General features: G+C 40.3%; 3 protein-coding genes across 5 annotated transcripts; all 3 read right to left on the bottom strand.

The window, feature by feature from the left end:
* Window positions 1-1189: 1189 nt before the first annotated feature.
* Window positions 1190-9215, bottom strand: LOC311274491 (caspase-6-like). 3 transcript variants are annotated; one of them, XM_084382195.1, is made up of 9 exons: window positions 4430-4554; window positions 4123-4164; window positions 2959-3001; window positions 2713-2862; window positions 2467-2543; window positions 1934-2109; window positions 1697-1847; window positions 1474-1510; window positions 1190-1392 (listed from the first exon to the last, which is right to left on the bottom strand). In XM_084382195.1, the coding sequence occupies exons 1-9, from the start codon at window positions 4458-4460 to the stop codon at window positions 1275-1277; spliced, it is 825 nt and encodes a 274-aa protein (XP_084238321.1). In that variant the 5' UTR covers window positions 4461-4554; the 3' UTR covers window positions 1190-1274. The 3 variants fall into 3 exon arrangements, with proteins under 3 accessions (XP_084238321.1, XP_084238319.1, XP_084238320.1); XM_084382193.1 differs by having other exon boundaries at window positions 1190-1510; window positions 4430-4553; XM_084382194.1 differs by lacking the exons at window positions 1190-1392; window positions 1474-1510; window positions 1697-1847; ... (4 more) ...; window positions 4123-4164; window positions 4430-4554 and adding exons at window positions 6196-6621; window positions 6804-6951; window positions 7068-7243; ... (3 more) ...; window positions 8870-8911; window positions 9095-9215.
* A 1650-nt stretch (window positions 9216-10865) lies between these two features.
* On the bottom strand, window positions 10866-13995 carry LOC311274506 (caspase-6-like). The gene is made up of 8 exons (XM_084382224.1): window positions 13965-13995; window positions 13647-13688; window positions 13066-13108; window positions 12809-12952; window positions 12636-12712; window positions 12319-12494; window positions 12062-12212; window positions 10866-11141 (listed from the first exon to the last, which is right to left on the bottom strand). Exons 1-8 carry the CDS (start codon window positions 13981-13983, stop codon window positions 10906-10908), a joined length of 888 nt encoding a protein of 295 aa, XP_084238350.1. The 5' UTR covers window positions 13984-13995; the 3' UTR covers window positions 10866-10905.
* Window positions 13996-16153: 2158 nt separating this feature from the next.
* On the bottom strand, window positions 16154-20620 carry pla2g12a (phospholipase A2, group XIIA). Its single transcript, XM_084382238.1, has 4 exons — window positions 20213-20620; window positions 19811-19887; window positions 18704-18869; window positions 16154-16883 (listed from the first exon to the last, which is right to left on the bottom strand). The coding sequence occupies exons 1-4, from the start codon at window positions 20430-20432 to the stop codon at window positions 16765-16767; spliced, it is 582 nt and encodes a 193-aa protein (XP_084238364.1). The 5' UTR covers window positions 20433-20620; the 3' UTR covers window positions 16154-16764.
* Window positions 20621-21303: the final 683 nt, after the last annotated feature.

The following is a 21303-nucleotide window of genomic DNA, read 5'->3' as shown; positions in this document are numbered from 1 at the left end:
TTTTCACTTCATGATTATCACGGTATGGATGTAATAGGGAGTTGGGAGTTGGACAGAGTCTGTAACCATAACTGTACAAGAGCGAACATTTACACATAATGATCAGTGAAACAGCAACCGGATGAACTGATAAAGAAAAGATCCACAACATCTGCGCTGGATCATCTATACAATATTATGTGTATTCTCTTCACAATATCGATATTTAATTTCTTTTGTATCACATTTATCGTCCATAACGTTATATTGTGACACCCCTAGTAGAGGCTAATAAATTAAAATATGCATTGTTCAGCTGAGGCGGTAAATCCAATCAGTTTAGTCAGTAAAAGAAACGAGTCCCACCTATCAAATATATGACATTTGCTGTGTAAAACAGCACCTCTACTCTTTTCCCTTGATACTTTATTTTGGAAATGTTTATCAGCTTTAATTATAACTGTGATAATTGTTTTTTTGGCGCAGCTCTGCTAGCATTTTTTGAAGGGATGCCTCTTGCAAAAGAGTTGTGACAGATATATACTAGAGGCAGGATAATTTACAGCCAGGACTATAAATGAATTGATTTTATATACTGTTCAATAATCTGATCCACTATGATAAAGTACCCTGCAGACTCAGGGCTGTGCTGAGTATTATAGACAGAGGCTTTCAAGATAAATTACTATAAAAGTGATTCAATAAAGCTTCAATTGCTTTCATCTTTTTTCCTGTGATAAACCAATACTGGTCCTCAAATATAACTTGACTCAGTTTAAATTCATGTAGGGCTGTTGTATTAGATTGCATTAAAATGTCAACTGTATGTTTTTGAATTCGCACAAGAAACTGGATCAATGTGGGAAACGAGGCTCAGACATGCAAATGCATAAACCTGAAATTTCGACAGACATGTGGTTTCGGGAATTATGTAATTGCCTAAGGCCAGGAATATTCAAATGTGTTCAGTGCAGTATAAGTACAAGTTGTTCCTGTTATTTTGTAACCACTGGTTTCACTGTAGATCCCCATTTAGCTGATTGTTTAATGCATATGTGAATAATAGTTGGTCAAGATACTCAGTCATCCAAGTCATTGTAATTCTGAGTGCTACATCGTAGACAACTAGAACAAATGAAACAAGTCTGGTTGCCTACAATATAGCACTTAGAAGTGAATCATAGTAGAAACATACAGAAGAAGACTAGAGAAAAACAGCAAAAATCTTTAAAATCTTCCTTGGAGGAATGATTAAAAAAAAAAACAGCTCATTTCACGCCTGAGGTCTAAAGCTGTTACTTTTTTGGTCGGAAGTAGAGTTTCTTGGTGAGCATTGAAGCAAAGCAAGGTACTTGCTTCTTCCCGATGGCACTTCGGTCACTACTGTTGCCGACACTCCTCATCGACACTTTCCTGTTGACAAGCGTGAGTAATTCTGTGAATTCAAGGGAATCCCCAAACTTCTGAAGCAGCTCACACAGATCCTGGACGTACCAGGAGCCGTTGATGGTCTCCCGATGGGAATAGTAACCTTAACAAACAACACAAGGGACGGGACAGGATAGTTGTTGACTGAACAGAAATAAAGTGACATTTAAAGTTTCAAAGTGGGGTTATTGTTCATATCCTCAAAGCATCAACTGACTCAAATTAAATGTGAATCTACCCATCTTGTAATAAGATGAGCAGATTAAGAGTTACATCTCAGCTGGCTCACCTTCAGCCACAGAGTAGCACATGAGGAAATCAGCCCCAGCAGGGAGGGTCTGTACGGCGCAAGCGTCCACCACCACCTCATTTGTCTTCAACTCGCTGTCCACCGCATCAAAGGGAGTCACTGGAACATCATGCTTGTCTCCACGGCACGCCTAGGGATGGTTTAAAAATAATGGATTTCCAGCAAAGCCTTAATTCTGAAGGATATAACCAGGTTTTGACTTTTGCTTACATGTACCTGTAATATAAAGATCTTTGGCTTTCCCACAAGGCTCCTGCACTTGTCTCCTTTGAACAGGCATGTGATATCCTGAACGTTGATCTTTCCATCGTAGGTGTAAACTTGATCGTTATCGCCGTGGCTCAGGAAGATGAGCAGAAAGCAGTCTACGTCTGAATGGTCGGCCTCTGCGGCTGGTGGGAGATGAGGTATTTGTTAAATTTGCGACTGAAAGAGGAGAAGTGGCTCGTACTACAGCATGTCGCATGTTGGATCTGAATTATCTTTGCAGGACAGTGAAGCATTTAAACTACAGTAATGATCTTGTAACGCTGCGTCCTTAATACATCTATGGCAAGCCCTTTTAACATTTAATCAATAGCGGTACTGGCAATTGTAGATATCAATAATTGCTTTTAGACTAATCAGAATTCCAAGCAGACATATCCATAATGCCGTTTTGACTAGGAGCAATTCTATTTAGTGACATCTTCACTCGACAAAATGTTAATTATTGATATCAACAAGTTCATTTGTGTGCCTGTGCTTACCTTCACTGATTTTATCTAAGACCTCCACCTGTTTGTAGTTTTCGTAAGCCTTCACTTCAAAGTCTAGCTCTTTCAGTCTAAAAGAGAGGTGAAAAAAAGTTCAGCATGCAATGAAATAAACGAGAAATTCTTACAAATGTTTCCACAGGGAAGATCCAGACACAGTCACTGAACACGTACAGACAAGTTCTCCGTTATACATAACACAGTGCCCTCCCCCTCCAGCAGCGGGCTGGGAAATTATACCTTTTTTCCAAGTTGTAGCGATCAGCATTGGTCCCATGCCTGTCATTTAACCCCAGGCGCCAGTAGAAGCGCTCCTGGTTAAAGATGAGCGCAAGGCCTCGTCGCTTGTTGTCCATCTTGTACTCCTCCGCCGGATCCAAAGCTAAAGCGCTGTTTCATAATGAAAAAGAAGCACATAAACACAACATTAGGTGACTGGTGGACCAGAGGCAAGTGGAAACAAACTAACAAGAAGAGGCAGCTTACCTTCTGATGAAGGCATCGGTCTCTGTTAGGTTCTCCGTGCATGCTGTAGAAAACAACACATACATGAACGCAACAATGTAGAATATAACTGCTAAACAACGATGCATGGGAAGATCTGGCTTTACAGCTTTTTTAGAGATCACAAATACACTATGTGACTGAAGTTGCCAAAAATACACCGGAGGATTGAGCTTTTCAGGCTTTTTTGTTAAGCAGTACAACTACAGGTGCATGAATTGCTCAACTGCTGCCGGTATGGGGTCAAGCAGCCATTGTTCCATCAGCTTAGAGTCCTCATGGCCTTCAATAGCTGGGTGACAGGTGGAGAAAGATGGCAAAGGCTGCTAAAAGAACAGAGGCCAAAAGTGACACCTCCACACCCCACCCTACAGATGTGTAGATCTGACTCTGTGTGCTAAAGCCAGCCGCTCAGGTGGTATCCCACTTTTTATATAGACATATCTTTGCTTGTGTTGTGTTTTCCTGTTCATGCAGACGGCTCAAACTAGTGCCGTCTTACACAACAGTCTAGATTCAACTTAGCGGTCATTGTGGATGCCGAACGCTGAGAGGTGTTTTATTATATTTAGTGTGATATAACCTGAATGGACAAGATACTAGAAAACACCTCTTAGTGTGACACAATGACACTCGACAGCGCCACAAACACTTCAAATCAAATCAACGCCTCTCTGAAAAAGCTTCTGAACATTTTAGCCTTCACGAAAGGTGGACTTGCATCAGAGCTGTTGTATTATAGTGCATTCATTTGAGCTAGGTGTTTAAAAAATGAATGTTTATTGGATTAAGGTATAACAATTGGGCGTCTCATCCTTGACACTCACTCCACCCAAAACACAAGTACCTTTATAATCCCACGCTGGTCAGTTTCCATGTGACAAAGGATTACATTGAATATGGGACAATGATATCATGTGTAGACAATAATCTCTCCAATCAAGGCAATTTTAGTTGATGATTAATCTCTCCCTAGTTGAGTTGGCTGTACTTTGGCTTCACTTTGCAATTTCTTTTACAACTTTATCCTGCTTGTTTCACTTTTGCTTTGATAAGAAGCAGACCTCTTCTCTTCCCCTATGTGAAAAGTCCCAGAGACATGAGCTTTAATTGAAAACAGTGTGTAACTTTATGTAAAGCACTCACCTGCCCTGTCTGTTGCCGTCCTGTTGCCTTTAGCAACACTTCCTGGGCAGACGAGAGAAAGAACAATGACACTGAGACTAGTTTAATGGCAGTAAAAGCTACTAACTTGGTGACTAACTGAACAGAAAGACGACTTATAGTAAAGGCGTGTCAGTGCTTATGTAAGAACATGGTAAACGATAGTAAACAGCGTTACTCGTGATACTAAAAGTGTTTGTATTTATATGTCTAACTCTTAAACCGCCATACGCTGGTGTCCATAACTTCCCTCTACTTTCAGTTAAAAATATACACGTAAAGTTGTTACCTCCACATCTGTCTTCAGCCGTGTTGGACATGTTCACAGACTCACTCCGAGTGCCACCACTGGGGAAAAATAAACTGCTTCGTCAATCCAGCATCGATGAGACGTGATTTAGCTCCTCCCTCCCTCGATTTCATTGGCCGAGTGTGACGCGTGGAGAACACGATTGGTCCTCGCGTCTGTCAGTCAGAGGTCAACCGTCAGTACTTCCGTGTTTGTCACATTGCATTAGCGACTCGTCAAACATTAAAGTCCAGGGATTTAATGAATCAGTAAAAGTGAGATCAGCGTTGGTACAGCCGAAGATTAGGAGAGATAAACTTCTAATCCTGAACTTATTTCAGTGGGTTTTTCTTACAGCATCAACTTAAAAGACACGATGGAAGAAATATGTTTCATCTTTTGGATGAGGGGTCAGTGGGAGTCCATTTAAACATCACCTGTGGTCTTTTCCTGTGTTAAAGGATGCTGCTTACAAGATAGCCCACATAGTTTCAATAGAAATGTCTGTGATGAAAACCGACACAGTTATCAATAAAAGCTTTGTTTTTTAATTTCATGACAGCTAAACACAGGGTTTCTTCACAGTATTGTCACATGTGAGTTAACCACTGCACTACCTTCCATGTGTGGTAGTTCACAAATATGTAACACCTTTTATAAAGGGATAACCACACATGTTTTTAGACATTGTTGACTTATTAATCACCTGTCCTGCTCCTATATGGGTTAAGGGAGGGGGGACTGGGTGGTATGTTGTGTTTCATGGTCCATTATTTCCTAGGAGTCTCTTGCAAGTTTCCGGCAAGAACTTGGTAAATTTAGTGCTAATACAGTGGGCTACTGTTGTCACGTTAAAGCCTAATCACCATCAGAACAATTCAGATATGTTGATTTTGTTTATGACAGACGAGATTAGCTTGTTAGTGTTGAAGAATAACTTGTCAACTGGGGTCACTCTGATCCTCTGATTACTGTATATAGATTTCTATATAATCAGTAGCTCTATCGTGCCCTCTGCTGGACATACTGCGCGTTACAAACATTTATACACTTTGACCTACAGCAGAGATTGTTTTGTTTATTTTTATAAGATATTGTAAGATGCTATCTTAAATTTTATGCTGCCATAGTCCTCTACTTTTGAAGTAGAGTGCATCTGTCCAACACTGGATTATACAGGCCAACCGATGAACTGGCTCATGTAAGGTTAATTCGTTGACTTTGTTTAGTCCCACACTGGCTAGAGCCTCAGCAACGGGTGCAGAAACTTAAAGGATACGTTCACCCAAAACTAATTATCTATTCGCATTCATGCTGATGAAAAGACGGATGAAGTTTTGTAGTCCACAAAACATTTCTGGAGCTCCACAACAAAACAGAGTTGCAGCTCTCCGAAACAACTGAAGTAGATGGGGACTTGTTTTTTAAACGCAGAGAAACAACCCATAAAAAACAAAATGGCTCCAGACAGCTCGTCCGGTGTCTCCGGTGTTATTTACACTCTCGATGCATGGAGAGCTCCAGGAATGTTTTGTGGACTACGAAACCTCACCCGTCTTTCCATCGTCATGGGGGTGAGTGGTTTGTGTTGTGATTGTACTCACTGCTGGTAGACACTTGATAATAACCCTGGGTTCTTTTAGAGGATTAAAATGTGTAAACAACTTCAGGGCACAGGTGAAATATAGACATCATGAACACACAAAAATAATGCACTTTTCATTAAATATAATCACTTTATTGGAAGCAAAAGAGTCACGTTTTAGTATACTTAGTAGAGGAAGATGACAAAAATACAGGGCCAACCCGAAAACGCCTTTATTAATCAGGTCATGTTTTACCCAGCCAAGAAATGTGCTTTATTCAGAAGAAATTTTACATTACAAATTGTTAAAATGCTCCCTAAAGGATGCTGAGTAATATCAAACCAGCTCATTTCGTGCCTGAGGTTTGAAACTGTTACTGTTTTGGTTTGAAGTAGAGCTTCTTGGTTAGCATTGAAGCAAAACAGGGCATTTGCTTCTTCCCATTGGCCTTCCAGTCGTTACTGCATACACTCCTCGTCGACACTTTGCTGTTGACCCATGTGAGTATTTCTGTGAAGTCAAGTGAGTGCCCATACTTTTCAAGCAGCTCACACAGACTCTGGATGTACCAGGAGCCATTTTGGGTGTTTCGGACAGAATAGTAACCTAAACAAACAACACGGGGGACAGGACAGGATGATTAGTGACTGAACAGCAAAACGGATATTTTAAGAAACATACAGTATATAAATGAAATAGTTTGCTGGTGGGATTACTGTTACAAATCAAAGTGTGAATCAAAAATGTGAAGAGCAGATTAAGAGTTTTAAACATCCCAGCTGGCTCACCTTCAGCTGTAGAGTAGCACATGATGAAATCAGCCCCAGCAGGGAGGGTCTGTACGGCGTAGGCATCCACTACATCGTCTGTGTCCGAATGACTGTCCCTAACAGCACAGGCAGTCACTGGATCATCATACTTGTTTCCGCGGCACGCCTGGTGATGGTTTAAGAATTATAGATTACCAAGTAAAGCATTAAAAACAGGTAAAACTGCATGCTCCTCCATATTCTGGAGGGTTTAACCAGGTTTTGACTTTTGTTTACATGTACCTGTAATATAAAGATCTTTGGCTTTCCCACAAGGCTCTTGCACTTGTCTCCTTTGAACTTGGAGGTGATATCCTGAATGCTGATCTTTCCATCAAAGGTCCAAACGTGATCCTTCTCACCGTGGCTCAGGAAGACGAGCAAAAAGCAGTCTGCGTCTGAATGGTCGTCCTCTGCGGCTGGTGGGACATCAGGTATTTGTTAAATTGGAGTAATAACAAGTAAAAGTGACCGCACTAAAGCATGTCACATGTTTAGTTGTGAAATGGTTATCTTGTTGTTCAGGGTCATTCGAGTACAAGTGATCATGCATGTGCTTACCTTCACCGATTTTATTTAAGACGTCCATCTGTTTGAGGTTATTGTGAGTCTCCACTTCGAAGTTGAGCTCTTTTAGTCTAAAAAAGAGGTCCAGCAAGTATGAAAGACATGGAAAACTCTTAGTAATACAAAAGACAGTGTTCCTTCTTCAGCAACAAGCTGGGAAGTGATACCTGATCTCCAGTTTGTCCCTGTCAGCATTGGTTCCGTCCCTTTTTCCCAACTCCAGGCGCCAGAAGAAGCGCTCCTGGTTAAAGATGAGCGCACGGCCTCGTCGTTTGTTGTCCATCTTGTACTCCTCCAGAGAACCCAAAGAGCTGTTTAATAATGAAAACATAGCACAAAAACACAATATTAGGTGAGTACTGGACCAGGGGGAGGAGAGAATTTCCAGCTGATCCAACCACACAAACAAAAAGAAGCAGCTTACCTTCTGATGAAGGCATCAGTCTCTGTTTGGTTCTTCGTGCATGCTATAGAAAACAACACATACATGAGTAAACCGTACATTAATGTAGAATATGCCTATACGCATTAGAGAATATAATGTTGTTTAATGTTTGTTTCTCCCCCCTTACTTTGGTGTTCCCGGTCAAATTTGACCAGTCTGGTTTAACTGCATTTACATTAACACAAAAAATGTTTTCCATCTATTGGATGAACATAATCTAGTATTAACCCTTTCATTTCCTGTGCCGGTCATTTTTGACCGGGAACACCACAGGTGTTACAAAGTTGATTAGACCACTCAAAATTCAATGAAAGTGGTGATCAACAATTTTACATGTTCAAATGCCTCGTGTGGAGGATATCATAAGGCCTTGAGGCAATCAGAGGAAAAATAAAAATGTTATGATATTATGAAGTTGTAAATCGGTCAGATTTGACCCGAACACCACAGGAGGGTTAAGGACTAAATACTGCTTCAGTACACTACTGCTAAAGAACAGAGCCCAAAAGTGGCACCTTCATACCCCACATTACAGATATGTAGGCTTGTGTGTTAAAGGCAGCAGCTCAGGGTGTTTGATGACCATATTGGTATTATCTGATTTTTTAAATCAGTCTCATGTCCGACTTTCATGACTGTTATGACTTTGAGTTTCTTTTGAATTGGTTTCATAGTGGTGTAGATTGAACTCAGTGGTCGATTTCCAAAGCGGAATCATTTATTGCCAGCATGGCCAAAGTAAATTAAACTTAGATAGGGTGGGATTAAGCATTAACCGAAACGGCCTTGATTATTACCATGAATAACATGAAAAAAGCACCTTTAAAGTTCAATGCCGATCAGTTTCTATATGACAAGTATGACAGGGATATGTCGAAATCATGTACCCAGTCTAGGCTCGTGATGATGATTAACCCTTTATTCTGTTTGTTTTGCTTTTGCTTTGAGAAGAGCACATATTTTCTCCTCTCCTCTTAAACTTATAATACACAAGCTTTGAAAGATATCATGTAACTTAGTTCAAAGCACTCACATCCACCATCTGTTGCTGTTCTGCTGTCTGTGGCAACACTTCCTGGGAGGGTTAGAGAAAGAGCAGGCAAGTCCTGGCATTTTGAAAAGTTGAATGACATTGACAGCCTAAATCACTTTGGAAAGTTAGTTATCACATTTATTTTTCTAACTTTTAAAATGCCAAATGCATGAGTTCACAACTCATGTCTAGTTCTAATTGAAAACATGTGTATAAAGTTGTTACCTCCACATCCATCTTCTGCTGTGTTAGACATGTTCACAGGTTGTTCACTCGAGCCAACTCCGCTGCCAAGTGAATTTTCCTCCTCATTGCAAACACAGATAAGCCAGGATTTAGCACCTCCTCCTCAGTCTCACTGGCTGAGTGTGCTAACTTGAGAACATGATGGGCTCTTACTTCCTGCCATCAAAATGTAAATGCCAGGACTTCCTCCTTTTCCGCGTTGCATCATTCATCCACAGATGGTCTGGTACCAGCCACTTGAATTCCCAAATAACCCAGGCTTGTTCCAGCTAGTCTAAGACATTTTCAAGTTGATTCAGATCCGTAAAGCAAGCTCGGCATGGAAACTTGTGCTGTGAAACTGGTCCCTGTAACTCTGACCTGACAGAAAACAATGGTTTTAACATATTGAAGTGCTATACAGAGGCACCGGGAGGCCCTTTCTTGTAGAGGCGTTAACCCTTACGGGGTCACATGGGAGTTCTGAATATCTCACGTGTGATCTCAGCCTCTTACTGCTACAGTCTGTGGTCCCTGCATGTTTCATAAAGCCACTTATAGGCTTCCTTCCAGGATGTTGTTTCCAGTTTGCCTGTTCCAAGCGAGATGCTGCAGCTCAAACAATAAAAGACACATAGATTTGTCTATGAAGACAAGTGACACACAGAATTGTCAATAAAAGCATGTTTCTTTCAGTGTATTCACCTCCCTGTGATATATTTCATGAAGGGAAATCAACAAATTTTTTTAGACGCTGCAGAAACAGACATCGTTGTCTTATTTATTTAACACACGTTACAGTTAGGGTGATGGGAAGAGGAACTGGGAGGTACTGTTTGATTGTGTGGTGCAATATTCCCTGATGATTTCTTGAAAGTTTCCTTTTTTCTGTAGGTTGCACTCGTGCTACAAGAGAACTGTTTCCCCATTTAAATTGTACAAGCAAAGACAAAAGAATTTCTGAATGACAGTGACCCACGATCCAGGAATCCATATCTGTGTTGTGTTGTCAGTCTTGAGGATGATGATGATGCTGATTATACATTTGAGGAGTCACTCATGACTATGACACATGAAAATGATTTCCTGTGCATTGGGAGAATCTTGGGTCTGCCTGATGTCTCATGATGGAAATCCCAAATGTGTTGTGGTTGTACTCACTACTGGAAGAGACTGAATAATAACCCTGGGTTATTTAAGAGGATGACAACTTCTGGGTACTGGTGAAATAAAGATGTCATGAATACACATTTTGCCACAAAATGAATGCACTCTTAATCAAACATGAGCACTTTATTGGTGAATAGTCACACAGATGTAATCATACACACACAGTCACAACAGTGAAACGACAAAAACACAGAATCAGTCTAAGTTGATTTTATTTTCCTGAGTCGTTGATCATGTGACACACAATGAGACAATGTTTAGTATGAGGAAAATTTCCCCGTCCAGGGTCACCAGATATGTCAACTTCTTTCTTTTTGGTTGTTAAGTTAAAATGTCAGCTGGTTAGTGCCACGATAGTTTGAACTAGATTAAACAAGCAGCCAAAACTGAGACAAACTGTGAAGAAAAATAGCAAACATGTAAGAAAAAGAATAACAAGATCATTGAAACAACAAATTTGATTGACAGGAAGTGTTAGTAATGAGGTGATTGCCTAAGGCCAGGAGTATTCATTTTTTCTGTACATAAAAACACAAGTTGTTCCTGTTATTTTGCATATTTTGTTATTTCTATCAATGCGCTTGTTTATGTGTAAGGAGTGATATAAAACCAGCTCATTTCATGCCTGAGGCCTGAAGCTGTTACTTTTTTGGTTTGAAGAAGAGTTTCTTGGTGAGCATTGAAGCAAAGCAAGGTACTTGCTTCTTGCTGATGATTTTTATGTTTTTACTGAGCCCAACTGTCCTCATCGACACATTCCTGTTGACCCACGTGAGTAACTCTGTGAATTCAAGTGAGTCCCCAAACTTCTGAAGCAGCTCACACAGATCCTGGACGTACCAGGAGCCGTTTAAGGGTTCCCGGAAGGAAAAGTAACCTAAACAAAAACAACAATGGGGACAGGACAGATAAAAGGATTTGTGAGTCATACTTCTGAAATAATTCACTCTAGTTCCTAAGTGGGATAACTGCTGTATCTTCAAAGTATCAACTGAATCAAATGAAGTGTAAATTGTCCCATCAGGTTACAACAGGAACAGAAGTTTAAACTGTTCTTATTCTGGAAATGTATGTAAAATTATCGTGAATGCCTTTCCCAGTCCAGCCCTGAGTAAATTCAAAGCTGTTGTTGAATCATTAATTCTAAACACACTGAATTATTCATTTATTTTTCTCTCCTAAACTTTTGAATGCAAAAATAAGCCTGCAGATGACCTGTCACTGCCCCTATTTGCTGGCAAACACAATGGGCCCACATCATATAGTCTTACATGGTCCAAGTTCAAATTAGATAACAGTATTACTTAAAATGAAAAGTTTTTTCATAAGTTTTTTTAAGCAAATATCCAGGCGCCTGGCAAAAAAGAAGAAGAAAAAAAGCCATTTTGTGACCTCAAAATACCCCTGCCTGAGAGTAACAGCAGCAAAAACTCATTATAGTTCTTTATTTCCTAATTTACTTTAACTTTATGCATATACAATCGTCAAGACAAAGTGCTTAGGTGGATAAACAGCTTATTCAAAGAGCAAAACACATACAACTCCATAAACTTGCATCTAATTGGCTACATGACGCATCAATCATTCGGAGGCTGGCATGTAAGTGGCTCAGGAGAGACGAGAAAGAAGAGAGAGCGGGTCACTTGTATACACGATTGCTCATTAGTTGTTGTAGGCGTACACGCTCCAGTCTGCTCAAATGAGCTGTCAATCAAAAGGCTGCCATGTCAGAATATCTGGTGTAGAGGGATAATGGCGTGCAATGAGTTTTAACAGGTTTTAACATCTCTGGCTCACCTTCAGCCACAGAGTAGCACATGAGGAAATCAGCGCCAGCAGGGAGGGTATATAGGGCGCCGGCGTCCACCGCCACATTATTTGTGTCTGACTCACTAACCCCGGCAGCACAGGCAGTCACCGGATCATCAGGCTTGTCTCCACGGCACGCCTGGTGAGGGTTTAAGAATTGTGAATTTCCAAGTAAAGCATGAAATAACAGGCAAAACTGCATGCTTCCATATTCTGAAGGATTTTTGACTTCTGTTTACATGTACCTGAAATATAAAGATCTTTGGCTTTCCCACAAGGCTCCTGCACTTGTCTCCTTTGAACTTGGAGGTGATGTCCTGAATGCTGATCTTTTCATCAAAGGTCCAAACGTGATCCTTCTCACCGTGGCTCAGGAAGACGAGCAAAAAGCAGTCTGCGTCTGAATGGTCGTCCTCTGCGGCTGGTGGGACATCAGGTACTTGTTAAATTGGAGTCTGAACAAGTAAAAGTGACCGTACTAAAGCATGTCACATGTTATTTCTGACATGGTTATCTTGTTGTTCAGGGTCATTCGAGTACAAGTGATCATGCATGTGCTTACCTTCACCGATTTTATCCAAGACTTCCACCTGTTTGAGGTTATTGTGAGTCTCCACTTTGAAGTTGAGCTCTTTCAGTCTAAAAAAGAGGTCCAGCAAGTATGAAAGACATGGAAAACTTTTAGTAATACAAAAGACAGTGTTCCTTCTTCAGCAACAAGCCGGGAAGTGATACCTGATCTCCAAGTTGTCCCGGTCAGCATTGGTTCCACTCCTCTTTCGTAACTCCAGGCGCCAGAAGAAGCGCTCCTGGTTAAAGATGAGCGCACGGCCTCGTCGTTTGTTGTCCATCTTGTACTCCTCCAGAGAACCCAAAGAGCTGTTTAATAATGAAAACAAAGCACAAAAACACAATATTAGGTGAGTACTGGACCAGGGGGAGGAGAGAATTTCCAGCTGATCCAACCACACAAACAAAAAGAAGCAGTTTACCTTCTGATGAAGGCATCAGTCTCTGTTTGGTTCTTCGTGCATGCTATAGAAAACAACACATACATCAATGTAAAATCCAAAATTTATGTTAAAATGAATATACAAAGTCTATACACATTCTTTACACACTCAATTAATGCAGTTTAATACAACAGTCTTCCAGTAAATTCAACTTTCATGAAGGTCTTAATGTTCAGTTTCCTTTGGACTGGTTTCATAGAGGTGTAGATTCAACTCAGCGGTCATTTATGAAGCTGAATTGTTTTGTGCCAGCAAAGCCAAAGTACAATAAACTGAAATAGGGTGAGATTAATCATTAACTCAAACTTACTTGATTATTACTGAGTCATGTACAAAACAGTACCTTTATAGTTCCAAGCTGATCAGTTTTGGTTTGTTCACCAAACAGTTCACCATAATTAGATTGGCTGTGATATGACTTTAGTGGCAATAAAACCTTTTTTTTCTCATCAACCGTATCCTGTTTATTTCACCTTTGCTCTGATAACATCTTCTCTTCTCTAAAAATTCCCAAGAAACAAGTTTTAAAAATAGTATGTAACTTAGTGCAAAGCACTCACCCGTAGTGTCTGTGGCTGTCATGCCGTCTGTAGCAACACTCCCTGGTAAAGAAAGAGCAGTTAAGTCTCGACATTGAGAAAAGTAAAATGATATAAAAAAAAACTCCCTCACATGTTGTACAAACTCAGTGACTGACTGAAGAGAAAGAAAACTTGTGACAGCACTTGTGTATGAACACAGTTAAAGGACAGTAAACACAATGGTGATGTCCAAATTACATCTGAAATTAAATGTCATTGTGTTTCCTTTTCTAAATAAAAAAACACCAACATATGCATCCACAACTCTACTTTTAAACATATTTGTAAAGTCATTACCTTCATCTGTGTTAGACATGCTTGCAGGTTCACTCTGACTGGCACGACTGGAAAATGAATTTGCTTCGTCAGTCCACCTGGGATAAGCCAGAATTCATCTCCTTGCCCTGAATGTCATTGGTCGAGCATAACAACCACACGAGAGGCTCTCAGGTCAGTCAGTCAAAGATCAACAGCCAGGACTTCCTTGTTTGCAACATTCATCCACCCATCAAATCCTTGGCACAATGCCTACATTACTGGTGATGTCACACCAGTCCTCCTGTCAAACACGCTCCATTTACCCTTACTCGTAAACAATACCCCGATATGTCCTTCATTTGGGGCAGCAACTCGTTCTCACCCTGGAAGAGAAAAATCCACCATTTTTCTGGCTGACACTCATCCCGACCACTTCGGACTCGACTGCAGACTTCCTCAGTGTTTACTGGAGGTCATGGTCTGGTTAAGCCAAAAGAACCATATCATATGCAAATAGCATAGACCAACCCAGAAAAAACAGTTTTCCCCTTGGGTGCAACTTGAGATCCTATCAAAGAGAATGGTGGGCACACCCGACAAACCTGGCGGAGCCAAGACCTACTGAAAACATCTTTGGCTTTTGTTATATATAACCAGATGGCTTGTAGCAACAGCCCTGGTACCCCATACTTGTGCTGTAAAGAGATGGTCCACTATTCCATGACTGGGACAAATTCCGCATTGCTACCCCTGGAGATAAGCTCCTACAATTGGGCATACCGTCTGGTTTCTGACAGACAGAAAAAGGGGGAAGACAGAAGGATATTTCTGACGAAATTCTCCTGACTATTCAAACCCTGCCTCCTCCATGGAGTTGTTTAAGACTTCCACAAAGTTGTTTTTTTTAACCCTCAACAACCCTATCTCAGTGGCACACTTCCAAATAGCAAAATTGCTGTGGCTCAGAACTAGCCCACACCAGACGCACTCATCTGGCCAGCATACCAGTGAAATGATACCGCTTGTGCCAAGTGCCATAATTCCGCACGCAATGTGGGCGTGACAAACATGTCTGGTCCAATTTTGCTATCTGAGTTTGAGAACAAACCTCCCAGCTAAAGAAAGTACAAAAGGCACACAAACCCCTGCTGATTTGGATGGCACAGACACCTCTTACTGCTGTTTGTAGTCTCCATATGCTTCAAAAAGACCATCGTTGTCCATGTACCCAAAAAGTCAAAAGCCCTCTGCCCACATGACTAGCACTCACCTCCACAATCATAAAGTGCTTTGGGCAGTTCATTGAAACCTTCAGTAACTGATTAACTGAACCCCTTACAATTTGCATTCATCCCGGTGCCAGGACAATAACATCCATCTCAATGTCAGCAAAACAAAGAAGCTGGTTGTGGACCACGTGGAGGGACAGGGAGAGGGACCCCAGGATAATCTGCAACCTCCATAGGAGCACTATTGAGAGTTTCCTTACTGGCCGCATCCATTTACATTTACATTTAGGACATTTAGCAGATGCTTTTGTCCAAAGCGACTTACAGTAAGTACATTTGTCACAAGATTGCATCGCACCGCCCTCAACCATAAGGCACTACGGAGGGTGGGGAAAACTGCACAGCATATCACCAGGATGGAGCTACCTTCCACGGTGGACTTCTACCCCCAGTGGTGAAGGAAAAACAGATTAATCAGCGACCCCAATCATGTAGTTCTTCCATCGTTAAGCCTGCCTGGGCCCAATGGGTTAAGGCTCCGCCACCAGATGTGTTTTACAGTTTCCCTGTTACGAGCGAGGTGCCGCAGCTCTTTCTAAGCCATTTCTTTGGTTCTGTAAATTGCTCTCAATCTTGCATCTCCCCTTGGGCCATAGCAGCTCGAAACATTCAATTCCAAGGATTTAATAAATCTTAAACAATAAGAGGGAGATTAAGGTTGGCAGAGCATGAGATTAGGAGAGGTAAACATCCTAATCCACACAGTTTTTCAGTGCCCTTTTTCTCACGTCAACTTCAAATACATGATTAAAAAAAAAAAAAAGTATTGAATCTTTTGGATGAGGGGTTGATGGGAGCCTAATCTAAGACCTTTAGGATTCCCTTGACTTCACTCTCAGACTCTTTGTTAAAGGATGCTGCTTAAAAGACACACAGTTTTCTCTTTGATGACAACTGACACACACACATCGTCTGACTGACACACACACATTGTCAATAAAAGCTTTATGTGTTTCTTTAATTTCATGACAAGTTACAACAGGTAGCCCAGTATAATACCTTCCATGAGACATTATACACATTTTAAAAAGGGAAAAACACAAATAGATGCTGTAGAAACAGACATATTTAACTTACTTATTAATCGCATGTTCCTTATGTGGCGGTAATGTTTGATTTTGCAGTCAATTAATTCCTAGTAATTTCTTAAATGTTTCCTGAAGAGACCTATGTAAACTTGGTGCTTATTACAGGGAAAACAAAGCTTCCAAAAGCCACAAAAACCCTAAACACCTTGTTTCCAGGACATCACAGGACAAATGCATTACAGTGTTAACAAAATATAAATAATTAACTGCATAGGAAACAAATTAATTATCCATTTAAAATTAGTACATTTCATGTTCACATGTTCATGTCTAATAGATGTCAACATTTCAATAAAAGGGAGGCGATGGACAAAAGTCAGTGCAAAAGCTGTATCCCTGAGGAAATCTATATACTAAGTCTGAATAAAGAGTTTATTGCTGGCATCGTTCTGTCAGTATTGTGCTTATACACAGTCAATGTTTTCAATTAGTTCGTTCAGCAGTCTTGACCCCGTGCCGGTGTCACAGTTCCCTCTTCATTTCATACTGACACACACAAGACTCTCTCTGGCTGTCCAGGTATGGCTTACATCCCAGGTGCATAACAGCGTCAAACAGCAGAGTCACTGCTGACTCACAAGCTGCCAAGAAGAAGAGAAAGATCAGGAAGAAGAACGTGAGCAAATACACGACAGAGGGAAGGTGAGATGGTTTAAAAACAAGGGGCTGCTATGACTGTACGTGACATCAGACACATTTTTGTGTATATTTAAAACACAGCATACGCTACTGAACAATACAGAATTCATTATCAATAATTTATATCATTTTGAATTTACTTTTGTTTGAACAAAATTTAAAGTGCCTCAACACAAGAGCCACAATCACAGCAGCTGAGAGAGCACGGTGTCGGGACCAATACAGAACTAGCAACATTTTTTTAAAACCCTAAGCCAAGTTCAGAGCAATACAGATGTCATTTCATTGATCATAGACAGGATGAGTGTGATGTGGTGCTCATGAGACACTATTAAAGAATAAAAGTCAATTAGGGTCACTGATACAGATAACAGATGGCAGTATCCAGATTACCAGTGTTTAAAAACTAGCTCTATCTTGCCCCCTGCTGGACATACTGTGTTTTCAACTGTCTGCACACTTATTCACTTGCTTGCTCTATAACTTTTTTGATCTGATCATTTTATAAGACAACAGATGTGAAATTTTACAAATGTCTTCCAAGCTTCTTCCCTAAATTATGTCCTGAAAGTGTGCCCTCGTCCGCCACTGTTAAAGTGCACCCTACATAGAGTATACTGTATACCGTTCTTGATGTAAAGATGCAGCATCTAAATACCTAGTTGTTTTTCCTAAAAATGGCCCTGCTGTCTAGGTGCATCAGTGTAAAAAGTCTCAAATTTTGAGTTGTCATGGTGGGAGAAACACAGGTGTTAACATTAACATGACTCTGTTCTATTCAAGTGTCCAAGTCATGACAATTTGACAGTGAGTCGGCATGAACATTCTCTAAAAGCCCCAAAAGTACGGTGGCCATGAGAGCTCACAGCACTGCAACTTAAGAAAACACATGCAAAAAGACAAAACACAAGCAAATTAAGAAAACACCTTCATCAATTTGACAACACATGCGCAGCATTTAGAAAAGGCGCTGCAAAGACCACAACGCAACACATTAGAAAAGAACGACACAGATTTTGAGTCACAGCGCTGTTAAGGTTCTCTTTCCGTCAGTGGTGTTGGAAAATAAAATCAAAAGTAAGTGCTGCGCTGTGACTCAAGATCTGCGTCAACAACAAGCGTGTCCGGACATGTGCTGCGGTCTATTTGCATTGCTTTTTTCTAATGTGTTGCGTTGTGGTCTTTGCATCACTTTTTTCTAATGTGTTGTGTTGTGGTCTTTGCATCGCCTTTTTCTAATGTGTTGCAGTTGTGGTCTTTGCAGTGCGTTTTCTAAATGCTGTGCATGTGTTTTCAAATTGTTGAAGATGTTTTCTTAATTTGCTTGTGTTTTGTCTTTTTGCATGTGTTTTCTTAAGTTGCAGTGCTGCGAGCTCTCAGGGCCACCGTACAAAAGTAATACAAAAATAATCTTTTAAAAGTTCAACTGTATGTTTATAGTTGATATCTGCATTTTTCTACTGATTATTGACTGATTCCTTTAATCCAATTTTTCAGGAATATCTTAGTATTCCAAATACACACAGAAATATCGATGAATTACATTCATTTTTCAAATAAAAACGGAAAATACCTTTTAATCACCATCATCAGAACAAAAAACAACCTAAGAATGCAAGTGAATAAATGTAGAAAGCTCATCTGCTCGCCCTTTGTGCAAATCCTCTTAAATTCGCTGCCAAATCACCTGCAGGCCATCACCTGATTCTCATACCCAATCTCAGTCTGCACCAAGTCTGAACACATTGGCTCGGCCTCTTACCTTGGACACTTTGGGCCAGTCCCAGAGTCCTTTGCACATTCCTGCAGATGGTCTCCAGACAGTCCTGGAACTGCTCGTCACAGTCGTGCTTCTCCCGGCCGCAGGTGTCATAGCAGCGGTCGTGTTGGTTACAACATTTGGTCATGGACGGGATTCCTATATCAAACTGAAAAAAAAATTATTGTTATATTTTATTATGCAAAAGATGGGATATAGAGCCTTCCTTGTTCTACTTCATGTCATTTATTTGTGTAAAAGAAATTGGTAAAATAAAGGATGTTATTTGTTTAACATGTACAATCTTTTAGCATTCTTTACCAAAGCCTGGCTGATTAAGGATTTTTTTATCATCAGCCCTATACTAATGTCAATATTTGAGAGTTACAAAATCTATTAACAATATATTGCCCACTATTTGCATTTCAATGTTAACTCAAACAAAAATTAACATTTTTGTTAAGGATCAGCTAACTTTTGTTATATAAAGGGTTGAGCCCAACATATCCACTATGTGGTACATTTAAGTGTTATGGAGAGTAAGAGGAAGTGAAGGCCAGCTCAGTAATTTTAGGAGTCTGAGATGGTGATGGACAAGAGGGTTAGGGTAAGACCAAACAGACCAACGTCATCCACTCCCTTCACAAGATGCTGGTTGAGTGGAGGAGGGTCTTCTTATTGCCTTCATGAAGCACAGCTGATATGAACTACTCGATTAATAGTTCAAACCCAACCAGATGAACTCATAAACAAAAGGCACACATGGCCGAATATATTTACTGGATTATTCAGATGATATTATCATATGTTGTGAACATGAACATGACATCAATTTATCATTTCTTTTATATTGATATCATGGTTATTGTGAGTATTGCAATATTGCCAGACAACAAAAAGATCCATTTTTTATTGAACAAATATTTTATACTTCATATTACCTTGTTGTAATGTGAATTAAGTATGTTGTATAGTGTGTGTACATATATCTTTTGCATTTAAAAGCCAACATATCTGACTAGAAAGCTAAAATATTCAATGCAGAACTCAGTTTCGGTTGCTGTGTGCACCAACTTTGCTCGTGTCAGACACTAAACTCTGTGAGACTACCTGAAATCCAAACACTGGTGACCCACATCCATTAGGTGGTGGCTGCTTGTACCCGGGACGAGGCACCGGCTTGTAGCCTGTGAGAGAAGAGCAAAGGTGATGATGTGTCTTGTTCTGGCACAGTCAGTTATCTTACCGTCAGAGATAAACACATCAGTACAGACAATATAATGGCTGACTGGTGATAATGTATAGCTCCCAAGTGTTGCATTATCTACATTCATTCAGCTTGTCTCCTGGTATTTCATTTTCACTTGATATAGCAAAGAAAAGCACAATTATATCCTTGAAGTAAGTCAGCTGGAAATGAAACACAGCCCCCATTAATGTTATTAGTTACATATAAAATCAGCTGTTGACTTGACAAATGTCTGTAAAGGTCAAAGAGAGAAGCCGGCTCACCATCACTACACCTGTAATGACACAGCCCGTCATCTCCTCCAAACAAGTCCAGTGCTGCGTTCAGGTACGTGTCAATCTTGTGTATGCCGTTACGGATAGTTTTCAGAGTCATCCTCCAGTCCGGAGTCTCTGGCTCCTGTTTGCAGGCTGACACATGATGGAGGAGTCCACAGGAGCACAAACCCAGCAGGACAACACAGATGAAGCTGTTGGAGTGCATAGTCCACTGAACGCCGACGCGTTTCCCGCCACGATTTAATTTCGGATTGTTTTTTCCTCAAAGTGTTGTTTTAGCTGCATGTCAAGTTTCACTTCCAGTTGTTTTCATTTCACTAAGCAGACACCGGGGAGGTACAAGCCTACCTTCAAGCTCTGGTTATCACTTCCGGGTTTGTCGCCGTCATGTGACCGCTGATAAGCCAATCACGATGATGTCACAGGTAGCAGCGTTTGCTCCAGGAGCAGTCTGCCATAAAATAATGTTTGTAACTATAATAATCCATAAATGATTTTAAATATTGGTTTCTCATACAAATCATCCATCATCAGTCCCAAAATTAAGCTAGTTACCTGCTAACAAATTAGCATCATTTTTAACATATTTGAATATTTTATATTCTTTCTAAAATAGAGATTGCATGTTTACCACTAAAATTAAAACAGAATAGAGAATATATAAAAAAGGAGGCCATGGAGGCTACTTACATGAGGCATCTCTGTGGATGCGAGTCCCTGTTGTGTCGACTACATGTCAGGGAGTTCAGCTATATTATCTTTCAGTACAATAACTGCAGCTAAAGATATTACCATCTGTTTGATAATAAAAAAATGCATTTCTTTATAGTACCCTTGCTCAAAACATCTTCTAAGTCCTAATTGGTGCATAGCAAGTACTGTATTTAAGCACCAAACTGAGCAAGTTGTTCTTCGAGTATTGACCTTTTATACTGCACTACACTTCAGAAGGAAATATTCTACTTTATACTCCACCACAGTCATTTGACAGCTGACTGCATTTTAGATTTTACATTACAAATCTAAAAAATAAATTTATAGATAAATTTTAAGATAAATTTAAAAAATAACTACAC

The sequence above is a fragment of the Pagrus pagrus genome (assembly GCF_965226575.1).
Source record: "Pagrus pagrus genome assembly, chromosome: 2".
NCBI classification, from domain to species: domain Eukaryota; kingdom Metazoa; phylum Chordata; class Actinopteri; order Spariformes; family Sparidae; genus Pagrus; species Pagrus pagrus.
This window is presented reverse-complemented; position numbering and strand designations above follow the sequence as displayed.

What these genes read in the sequence shown, in the direction of transcription:
- LOC311274506 (XM_084382224.1), bottom strand. An exon ending in CGGGACAACTTGGAGATCAG is followed by an intron (nt 12,713 to 12,808) that starts GTATCACTTCCC and finishes CCTCTTTTTTAG; the next exon opens with ACTGAAAGAGCTCAACTTCA. An exon ending in CTTGGATAAAATCGGTGAAG is followed by an intron (nt 12,495 to 12,635) that starts GTAAGCACATGC and finishes ATGTCCCACCAG; the next exon opens with CCGCAGAGGACGACCATTCA.
- LOC311274491 (XM_084382193.1), bottom strand. Translation starts at nt 4,460, where the DNA reads ATGTCCAACACGGCTGAAGACAGATGTGGAG. An exon ending in GACGGCAACAGACAGGGCAG is followed by an intron (nt 3,002 to 4,122) that starts GTGAGTGCTTTA and finishes TGTTTTCTACAG; the next exon opens with CATGCACGGAGAACCTAACA. An exon ending in ACCGATGCCTTCATCAGAAG is followed by an intron (nt 2,863 to 2,958) that starts GTAAGCTGCCTC and finishes ATTATGAAACAG; the next exon opens with CGCTTTAGCTTTGGATCCGG.
- pla2g12a (XM_084382238.1), bottom strand. Translation starts at nt 20,432, where the DNA reads ATGCACTCCAACAGCTTCATCTGTGTTGTCCTGCTGGGTTTGTGCTCC. An exon ending in TCATTACAGGTGTAGTGATG is followed by an intron (nt 19,888 to 20,212) that starts GTGAGCCGGCTT and finishes CTTCTCTCACAG; the next exon opens with GCTACAAGCCGGTGCCTCGT. An exon ending in ACTGGCCCAAAGTGTCCAAG is followed by an intron (nt 16,884 to 18,703) that starts GTAAGAGGCCGA and finishes TCTTCTTGGCAG; the next exon opens with CTTGTGAGTCAGCAGTGACT.